The following is an 11,726-nucleotide window of genomic DNA, read 5'->3' as shown; positions in this document are numbered from 1 at the left end:
ACTGTGTACTATTTAAATATATTTGACAAAGTAATTTATTCCTGTGATGCAAAGCTGAATTTTCAGCATCGTTACTCCAGTCTTCAGTGTCACATGATCCTTCAGAAATCATTCTAATATCTATGTTGAGCTCAAATGTTGGTGATGTCACAGTGATTGACATTGGTGGGCGTGACTTTTCACTCCTTCACTCCAACAGCCAAGTTGAATCATTCGGTTGTTCTCCTGTGGAACACGAATGAAAATACAGAGAGAATCACAGAGACAGAAAGGAGAGAAAGAAAAATTTTGCATGAAAAAAAAAAAAAAAAAAATTATATATATATATATATATATATATATATATATAATTTTTTTTTTTAGATGCATGCAATATATAATATATATATATATATATATATATATATATATATATATATAATATATATATATATATATATATATATATATATATATATATATATATATATATATATATATATATATATATATATATATATTTTAATACAGAGAGAATCACAGAAACTGAAAGGAGAGAAAGAAACAATTTTGCATGAAAAAAAAAAAAAAAAAAAATTATATATATATATATATATATATATATATATATATATATATATATATATATATATATATATATATATATATATATATATATATATATATATATATATATATGTATATGTATATATATATATATATATATATATATATATATATATATATATATGTGATTTATCATAAGTGGTTTTTTTTTTGTCAAATCAACAAAGAAAATTAATGTTCAGATAACATTTTGAGTTCTCTGTTGATGAAACTAAACTCTTTCGATGACTCAAATTTTCAAATTTCAATGAACTTAACATTTTAAGGCATCCAGGTTACTTACTTTTTTAAGTTAAGTCAACATTAATATTGTTATAATACTATAATGTGACATTTCATGGAACCTTTTTACCCTATAAAGAACCTATTGTCAAATGGAAAGGTTGTTAAAAGTTCTTCAGGGAACCATCAATGCCAATAGAACTTTTATTTTTAAGTGTATTGTGTAAATAAATATAGTTGATAGAATAATCATTGTTCTACTCACTTGTGACATTCACTTTGAATCTCCTGAATGTGGTCTCTTCACTGTTGATGATCTGTAGTTTAAAATGTCCAGAGTCTGTGTTTTTCATGTCTTTGAGTGTCAGAGATCCAGACTTCTTGTCCAGCTCCACTCTGTCTATGAATTTCTTACCAATAGTCATTCCTGAATCAGCTTTAACAACGAGACAGTTTTCCGCTCCAAAAGTCCACAGTATCTCATCTTCACTCTGTATGTCAATATTAGTCTTGAGAATGACAGAACTTCCCTGCTTCACTGACTTTGTCCATACTTCATGTCAAAACACAGAAATACAAAAGAGAATAGTATGAATTATTTAAGTTTGCATTTTCAACATCATACATTTAGATAACATTTTAACCTAGTTTGCATGTTTGTAGATTTATTTTCATTGTGGTTTGTTAGATAATCAGGTTTCCCACTCTTTCATGAACACAGGATTCAAGGACTTTCAAGGACTTTTTCAAGTTCTGTTTAATTTATATCAATCACCTATCAAATTCACATCACATATGGAGCATCATGAAAGACCTCTTACAATACTTAACATTTTAATCCTCCTATTGGATTTTCATCCATTTTAACCCGGAAGAGGTGCAGAATCATTCGTACATTAATTTTGGAAATATATTTAAACCGTTTGCAGCTTTCTTATCCCTAATGTTAACAATTAATCCATACTAATTTTAGTTTGTAGTTTTTATGAATCATTACTTGAGTAAAAACATTATAATATAGAGGGAATATTATAAAAATACATTTTGTAATTGAGTGGGGGGAAAAAAAGGATTATATGGATCGTAATTGTGGCTTAAAGTCAGAATATATACAATTTATTATAGATATAAGCTTGTAATTCTGAGAAAAGAAAGTCAGAATTGAGAGATATAAATGAGCACTTCTGACAAAAAATAAGACACAACTGTGCTTTATACTCATGCAATTCTGACTTTTTAAAGGGTTAGTTCACCCAAAAATGAAAATTCTGTCATAATTTATTCACCCTCAGGTTGTTCCAAACCTGTTTGAATTTCATTGTTCTGCTGAACACAGAACAATGAAATTGTTATCTGTTTGGTTCCAAAACAATATTCCAAAACAAATATACTATGACTAAGAGGGGCGTGTTATAATTTTCGCAAAATTTCAAATTTAATTCAAGCAATTTCAAGGACCAATATTTGTTTCCAAGTACTTTCCAGGCCTTGAATTCATGTGTCTGAAATCCAAGTACTTTCAAGGCGGGTGGGAACCCTGGATAATTTAATTAGACAAAGGCACAAAGTCATCTAATGTTTTAGCTTTCCCCTTGTTAATTAAGGGATTTGTTCACTTCAGAATTAAAATTTCCTGATAATTTACACACCCCTATGTCATCCAAGATGTTTATGTCTTTCTTTCTTCAGTCGAAAAGAAATTAGGATTTTTGAGAAAAAACATTACAGGATTTTTCTCCATATAGTGGACTTCACTGGGGTACAGCAGGTTGAAGGTCCAAACTGCAGTTTCAGTGCAGCTTCAAAGGACTCTACACGATCCCAGACGAGGAATAAGGGTCTTATCTAGCGAAATGACCGGTCAAAAAAAAATTAATAAAAATGTATATACTTTTTAACCACAAATGCTCATCTTGCACTAGCTCCGTGATGCGACACACATTACGTAATCACGTTGAAAAGGTCACGCGTGACGTGGCGAAAGTACCGATCCAGTAAGTAAACGTGCAAAAACACAATGCCTTTTACAAAAAAAGGTAAAACAACGATGTCAGAAAATTTTGAAGTTGGAGGAGAAAATGAGATGGAGTTTTTCACTCTACTGTGGTACTTTTACCCTACACGCGTGACCTTTCCAATGTGATTACGTAATGCGTGGCGCATCGCAGAGCTAGTGCAAGATGAGCATTTGTGGTTAAAAGTAACTATATATACATTTTAATTTTTTTTAGAAAAGGACCAGTTGTTTCGCTAGATAAGACCCTTATTCCTCATCTGGTATCGTTTAAAGCCCTTTGAAGCTGCACTGAAACTGCAATTTGGACCTTCAACCCGTTGGTAGCCGTTGAAGTCCATTATATGGAGAAAAATCCTGGAATGTTTTCAAAAACCTTAATTTCCTTTCAACTGAAGAAAAAACATAAAAATCTTGGAGGATGACATGGGGGTGAGTAAATTATAAGGAAATTTTTCATTCTGAAATTAACCAATCCTTTAACTCATTCAGTCTGTGTATATACAGTTTATTCCCTGTTTTGATCAGTTCTTTGTCCAGTCTTATCAATGCAGTGGTTAAGTGGTTGTGTTTATATTACAGTTTTATCTCCTAAATGTTTAGCCAGCATTGGTCTAGAGCTGATGAATGCAAAGTTCGGTGAAGGTGTGACAAACAGCTTAGAAGGAGTTAGGATAGGATAAAGTTTTTAGATAATATATTATAATATTAAAGCAAGGCTTCAGAAGAAACAAGAATTTTAATTCTGTCAAACATGGTTACTTATTATAGCACCTCCTTGAGGCTGATTTTTTACAAAATTCTGTCCACATATTCATTTTCACACAATGTACAACTGTATCTGTTTTTGTAATGGTAGGCCATTCAGATTTGATGTTATTAGCCACTTACATTTGAAAGCTCAATTCATAGATGCATACCAATTTTCAACCTCATTCATCATACAGCTGCAGAGTTATAATGATTTTTAGTTGTAGAGTTTTGGCTTGGATGCCAAAAAAAAAAAAAAAATTAAATTGCAATTTGTGTTCAGCTGAGATTTTTTTAAACTTTACACACATTGCTGGATTATTGATCTACTCACGTGTGACAGTAAGATGGAATCTCTTTTTGATTTTTCTGGTGTTGCTGCTGATTTCTAGCATATATAGTCCAGAGTGAATATTCATGGTGTTATTGATGGTGAGAGATCCAGTCTTCTTATTTAGCACCAGTTTGCTTCTGAATCTTTCATCAAAACCATCATGTGTCACTCCAGGTGTCTCTTCCACTCTTCTGATTTCAGCAATGAGATTGCTGTCATGTTGATACCACCATTGTACCTTATCATCTTTCTGTAGGTCAGTTTTAGTCTCTAGAGTGGCACATTCTCCGTCAGCCACTTTTTTCTCTTCAATAGTCTCTGCACAGAGAAATGTGAAATGTATTTATGAGATCAAGCTAAACTTTTCAAAGAGATTATACATAATTTTCACTTTGACAAAAGGTGCATTTATGCTGTTTAACCCTCTAAACTCTGACATGTGTAATAATATTCAGAAATATACATTTTCTATAGATATTTTTTTGTTTTGTTTTTTAAGTAAACATAATCATTAAATTTGTCAGATTTTTATGGCTTATATAATATGATATAATGAGAATATGCAGCTTGTATATAAAGATTTTAGGCCCAAACTAAGCAACAATATGCAATTCCTGTAGGTGCAGATTCTGATATTTACTGTATATGGCCATAAATTCTGAAAGTGTGTAATGTAAATCACTAAAATCTTTATAACAGTTTAACAGACAACTTAAATAAAATGCATATGAATATCAGTTGTATCTGCCAATGATATGTATTGGTAAGATTATATTTAAAGGGTTAGTTCACCCAAAAATGAAATTTCTGTCATTAAGTACTCAACCTCATGTCGTTCCACACCCATAAGACCTTCGTTCATCTTCAGAACACAAATTAAGATATTTTTGATTAAATCCGAGAGGTAAATGACTCGTCCATAGACAGCAATATAATCAAGACTTTCAAGGTCCAGAAAGGTACTAAAGACATGGTTAAAACAGTCGACGTGACTGCAGTGGTTCAACCTTAATTTAATGAAGGAAAGAGAATACTTTTAACAAAACAAAAATAATAACTTTATTCAAGAATCTCTTCTCTGTCATTATCCTTACACAGCTGATGCAATAAGCAAAGTGAAGGCTTCTGTGTTTACGTCCGAATGCTGGCTCAGTACTGGACGTAAACAACATATGAGAATGACAAAGAAGAAAAGAGATTGTTGAATAAAGTTTTTAATGAAAACATTCCAGGATTTTTCTCCTTATAGTAGACTTCAATGGGCACCAAACAGTTAAAGGTCAAAATTAGTTTCACTGCAGCTTCAAATTGTTCTACACGATCCCAGATGAGAAATAAGGGTCTTATCTAGAGAAACCATCGCTCATTTTCTGAAAAAAATCGAAAATTATATAAGTTTTATCCATAAATGCTCATCTTGAACTAGCTCTCTTCTTCTTCTCTATTTGAATTCCAGTATTGTAGACACTGCTAAGTGTATTACTGCCCTCCACAGGTCAAAGTTTAAACTAATTGTTATATACTATTTAACTAGCATATTGCATATAAAAATTAGTTCAAAACTTTGACCTGTGGAGGGCAGTAATACACTTAGCAGTGTCTACAATGCTGGAATTCAAATAGATGAGAGCTAGTTCAAGATGAGCATTTATGATTAAAACTTACATAATGTTCATTTTTTTCAGAAAATGAGCGATGGTTTCTCTAGATAAGACCCTTATTTCTCATCTGTACGGTGGCCCAGTAGTGCACAACACAACGAAATTAAAAAAGCAAACATAAGTTCACAACACAACGGAAACAAGCCACAACACAACGAAATAAAGCCACAACACAACGGAATAAGCCACAACACAACGGAATCAAGCCACAACACAACGGAATCAAGCCACAACACAACGGAATAAGCCACAACACAACGGAATTAAACCACAACACAACGGAATAAGCCACAACACAACGGAATCAAGCCACAACACAACGGAATCAAGCCACAACACAACGAAATAAAGCCACAACACAACGGAATTAAACCACAACACAACGGAATCAAGCCACAACACAACGGAAATGCTCCCGACCACTTGGGGGCTCTCAGAGCTAGGTAATATTACTATTCCTTGCCACTGTTCTATAAAGTCGACAGTTTTACAAAGATATCAATACCATGATTAGTTTTAAGTATGTAAGCATTGTATATCGACATGGTATATTAATTAAAAATCAACTACGTTCACAATAGCTTCATATTTATACTTGTGAATGATTTGACGCGATACCACGGCGCATGATAAAGGGAACATCCACCAATTCCACCAAGTGGTTAAAACGTATAATTTGTATTCATTAAAATTACTTTTAACATTTAAAAACAGACATGTTCAAATTCCAAAGGTTGTTAGTTCCTGTTGGTAAGACTGACAAGCTTTGGAATTTGAATATGTCTGTTTTTAAATGTTAAAAGTAATTTTAATGAATACAAATTATATGTTTTAACCACTTAGTGGGATTGGCAGACGTTCCCTTCATCATGCGCCGTGGTAGCGCGTCAAATCATTCACAAGTATAGGCCTAAATATGAAGCTATTTTGCACGTAGGTGATATTGAATTAATATTTCATGTCGATATGCAGTGGTTACATACTGTTTAAACTAATTGTGGTATTGATATTACTGCCGACTCTATAGAACAGTGGCAAGGAAAACTAACTTTACCGAGCTCTGAGAGCCCCCTAGTGGTCGGGAGCATTTCCGTTGTGTTGTGGCTTGATTCCGTTGTGTTGTGGCTTTATTCCGTTGTGTTGTGGCTCGATTTCGTTGTGTTGTGGCTTTATTCCGTTGTGTTGTGGCTCGATTTCGTTGTGTTGTGGCTTTATTCCGTTGTGTTGTGGCTCGATTCTGTTGTGTTGTGTCTCGATTTCGTTGTGTTGTGAACTTATGTTTGCTTTTTTAATTTCGTTGTGTTGTGCACTACTGGGCCACCGTACATCTGGGATCATGTAGAACAATTTGAAGCTGCAATGAAACTAATTTTGACCTTCAACTTGATGGACGAGTCATTTACCTCTCGGATAGTACCTTTCTGGACCTTGAAAGTGTTGATTATATTGCTATCTATGGACGAGTCATACACCTCTTGGATTTCTTAAAAAATATCTTAATTTGTGTTCTGAAGATGAATGAAGGTCTTATGGGCATGGAACGACATGAGGGCGAGTAATTAATGACAGAATTTTCATTTTTGGGTGAATTAACCCTTTGTGCTTAGTTTAATGATCAAAGCTCTGTGGATGTAAAACTTGTAATGCAGTGAAATAGAATGATGATTGAGAGATGAACAAATAAACGTTCCTCAAAGGCCTGATGGTTTGTATTTGATACACACATTTTAACATCATTTTTAAACAAATTATGTATGAATAATAAAGTAAACCTACATTGCTTCAGTCCAGTAAGTATTCATCTTGAAATATTAATTACTAATATAAAAGTTATTCTTACATTTACTTCATAAAAATGTTGATGTTTTAGAAGTCATATCAAATATGCATGCGTTTATACAAAATTGCAATTACAGAAGTAATGATATGAAATTATTTAAATACAAACTGTACGAAGACACGTGAGTCATGGTGGGAAATCTGACTTTTTTTTTTGTATGGCAAATTAATCTATTCACTCAGAATCAGGACAGTACAATAAAACAAACCAAACATAGGTGCGGTAAATTTGGCGCGTTAATATTTACATGCAGGAATTTTGATTTAACAATAAAATTTACAAACAAATTTAGAACCAACTGAAACACACATATCGTTAGCCTCATAGCATAATTGCCCAAAATAATTTGGCCAAAAAATGACTTAGGCAATTATGCTATGAGGCTAACAATATGCAAAAATCATCTACTCCTTGTGTAAAAAAGCTTATAGTGTTTGTCTTGCTATATCAGCTGTAATACTCACCCGCATTTTTTTCTAGTTCAGAGATCTTGCGGCGATAGTAAACCACAACAGAAGATACAACTGCAGCCACCAGCAGAGCAGCAACAATAATTCCTGCTATAAGACCCGGAGACCGGCCTGAAAAAGGTGATACGTAAATAAATAGATGTCAAAAATTACAAATTAGGTCCTTTGGTCATGATAGTGAAATGGACCAGTGTGATCAGTATTATTTATTCACAATACATTATTTATGAATAGTTTAGCTTTTATTTTTATATTTGCTATTTTAAATGTAGTATTTGGTCATTTTGTTATGTGCTTTTCTTATATTTTTTATTAGTTTTAATATAGCTTTAAATTTTTAAGACTTCAGCTACACTTTTGTAAAAGTTTTAAATAAAAAACTCATACAAACATAAATAAAACAACCCTGAAATGGATGGTAAAAAAGGTGATACGTAAATAAATAGATGTCAAAAAGTACAAATTAGGTCCTTTGGTCACGATAGTGAAATGGACCAGTGTGATCAGTATTATTTATTCACAATACATTATTTATTAATAGTTTAGCTTTTATTTTTATATTTGCTATTTTAAATTTAGTATTTGGTAATTTTGTTATGTGCTTTTCTTATATTTTGTATTAGTTTTCAATATAGCTTTAAATTTTTTAAATTTTAGTTTTAGTCATTTTAAGACTTCAGCTACACTTTTGTAAAAATTTTAAATAAAAAACTCATACAAACATAAATAAAACAACCCTGAAATGGATGGTCAACATTTGTGCCATTTAAACTATATAATTAAATATCTGTAGCCATATAATAGATTTGTTAATCAAACATCAAGTATCTATTCAAAGTGCTGACCTAACTATACTCTGTCAATATTTTGAAAGACTTGCTTTATAAAGACTCACCATTGACTGAAAGATGGAATCGCTGTGAGCTCTCGCGGCCTCTGACCTGTACTTCATAAAGTCCAGAGTCTGTGGTTCTGGTGTTCTTGATGGTAAGAGATCCATTCACATCCAGCTTCAGTCTGTCTCTGAATCTTCCATCAGCATCGTTTAATGAGATCTCTTTATTTTCCACATCGATTTTAGCCAGGAGGATGCCTTTATCTCCAAATCTCCACACGATCAGAACGTCTCTCTGTACTTCAGAAACATCACTCTGTAGAATGACGGAATCTCCCTCCGTCACCGACACTGACTTCACTCCATCAGTCTCAACAACCACGCCTGGAAAAAAAATCAGATCAGAGCTGGAATATTTTAATACTGCTTTTATAGTATATAGTGTCAAGTTTTTACATAGAAAATATGCTTGTGAGATCCTCACCAATGACAGTGACATTAAATATCTTCACCGTAGTCTTTTCTCTTGAGATGCTGAGTTTATATTGTCCAGAGTGTCTGAATCTGGTGTTTCTGATGGTGAGAGATCCAGTCTTTTGGTCCACCTGCAATCTGCCTCTGAATCTCCAGTCATCGGTTATAAAAAGTGAAGTTAGGTCACTCTTTCTTGTTATTTGAGATAAGATAGAGTCTTTAGGTCCAAACAGCCACAGTATCGTATCATCGTTCTGTACTTCAGTAAGATTTGTGTGTAGAGTAACAGAATCTCCCTCCATCACGGTCACTGTCTCATCTGATTCTGCACCAGAAGCGCCTGCAGAACATAAATTAACAGTTATATATATCTTAATCTGATAACACACTAGCAACCTCAGTTTCAAATGAAAACACTGTGTGAGATTGTGCTTTTGGGGCAATCCATTGAAAGAAGTTAATGTTTTACACGTTTAAACCTCTTTTTAATGTTAGATGCTTGAAGGGGTGAACAGAATAAAGTCATCTCATCGCACTCAGCTTTTCTTTACTTTTCTTTTCACTCGGATAGACGTCACATAGGGAAGAAAAGACAATCGCAACTTCCATTTCATGCCGACATTTTTTAATAGATTGAGTAAACGGAAGTCACAAATCGTGCAAAGCTTCATGGGGCGTATGGTGGATAAACAAGGCTTGTACACCAGATGCGTTTTCAAGTTTCAAGTTAAGGCTGAAGTCTGTGGAAGTAAAGTCGGGGATTATGAATATAGGCCTATTTTAGAAATGAAAGCTTTTACAAATCAGAATGTTGAAAGACTCAGGGAGGGGTTAAATGACCCAAACTGCACTGTGAAAGCTTTCACAGTTCAAAATAGTGAAGATAAACACTCAGGGAAAGTTTATCTGCCTGAAACTGCATTATGAAACCTTTCACAAATTAGAAAAGTGAAGTTATGGACTAGGCTACAGGATAGGTTAAGCGGCCCAAAACTGCACTGTGAAAGTTTTCACAAAGTTTTTTGCATACTATATTATTTGCATGTCTACAGCGCACTTCGGGTTTATAGCCACACGAAATCTGTTCAAACCGCAGAAATCTTAAGTTCAAACCGCAGCCAGAAGAAATCTGAAGTTAAAACTAACTTTACTGCAGTGGACAGACCCGGTTTTTGGTGTTCTGCCCCCGACTTGAGCTGTCCCCGTTTTACAGCTCGTTCAAAACAACCCTCAAATACATTGCAAAAAAAAAAAAAAAAAAAAAAAAAAAGCCCGACCAACATAGGTTAAGCAGCCTGTTTTCAGTCGTGTAGTGATGTTCACCGAGGGGACTGTGCAGCTACTACATGGGCTACTTGCTTCCAAGACAGAAGTCCACTTACCGTCCAAAAGCAATGAGATGAGAAACAGCAGTAACATCGTCTGTATGTTTTTGTAGAGCTGTGTAGATTCCGAATACAGTATGATCTCTACTGTGCTCTTCATTCATGAATCGCCCCCAGTGGCCACAACTTCGTGACAAGTTTGACAAAGAGACAACTGAGAATCGCGGTTTTCTCACATATGTGAGTGACACTTAAGGAGGACCTACGTTTATCCGTATAAATAGCCCAGCCCCTTATAGACCGTTATAGAAGGTGTAGGCTATTGGAAAGTGAAAGTGAAAGTGATGTGACGTGTGGCCAGAGGAATTTGTGCTCTCCATTTATCCCATACTTGTGCACACACAGCAGTGAAGGCGTTTTATTTAGTGCAACAATAACTGGTCCTGATGGAGGGATATTCTGTCACTCTAAACCCTTATCTTACTGAAATACAGAAATATTTGTTGTGATATTGCATCCACTGCTGTGTATTTCCACTGCTGCGGATCTCTCTCTGTCTGGTGGGCGTGGCTACTGTTGCCTTCACATCAGATCTGGAAGAAGTGAGCTGACCAGTAGCTACAGAAGAAACATTATCAGACTCATGAGAAATCAGACCAACAGTATGAATTGAGCAGAAGAATGAGTTCCAGATATGTCCTGATATAGGCTAAAGCAAAACGTACACTGATTCTCTGCACCTTTCCTGTTCCTTGCACAGCTATTTATTCATTTAATTTATTATTTTGCATTCATTGGCAATTTGATTAATCTATTAAATTTAATATATGACTCTAAACATAATTGCTCTAAACAAAATAATAATTAGCAACACAAATGATAGCATAAAGACGTTAATTCTTACAGCCACTAGGTTTATAGAAAAATGTGGCAGAAAAAAAAAAATGAGCTGGGAGGAAAAATATCAAGTCAATGCTTTTGGGTTCTCTCGAAAATGTTTTGCACTTTCCAGGGAGAAACTTTGCGTTATGGTTTGTTTTTGGTTTCATTGATCCCAGTCATCAAGAACACCTAATCCAAGACCAAGACAAGACCAAGACGAAGGCAGGGCGAGACCAAGAGGTCTAAAAGGTCCACATTACCTCCTGAAAAATGTCTTTTTTAATCAATAAATACAATTAGAATAAGACACTAT

The 11,726-nt window shown here is 34.0% G+C and overlaps 1 protein-coding gene across 1 annotated transcript; it reads right to left on the bottom strand.

Annotated features, from left to right (window-relative positions):
* LOC125254174 lies at positions 1–11,247 on the bottom strand. The gene is made up of 7 exons (XM_048168644.1): positions 10,589–11,247; positions 9,217–9,546; positions 8,793–9,116; positions 7,892–8,008; positions 3,927–4,244; positions 1,094–1,381; positions 1–225 (listed from the first exon to the last, which is right to left on the bottom strand). Exons 1-7 carry the CDS (start codon positions 10,689–10,691, stop codon positions 188–190), a joined length of 1,518 nt encoding a protein of 505 aa, XP_048024601.1. The 5' UTR covers positions 10,692–11,247; the 3' UTR covers positions 1–187.
* Between the last annotated feature and the right edge of the window lie 479 nt (positions 11,248–11,726).

Source organism: Megalobrama amblycephala, linkage group LG19 (genome assembly GCF_018812025.1).
Source record: "Megalobrama amblycephala isolate DHTTF-2021 linkage group LG19, ASM1881202v1, whole genome shotgun sequence".
NCBI classification, from domain to species: Eukaryota; Metazoa; Chordata; class Actinopteri; order Cypriniformes; family Xenocyprididae; genus Megalobrama; species Megalobrama amblycephala.
The sequence above is the reverse complement of the archived record's forward strand: the minus strand, read 5'-3'. Positions and strand labels throughout refer to the sequence as shown.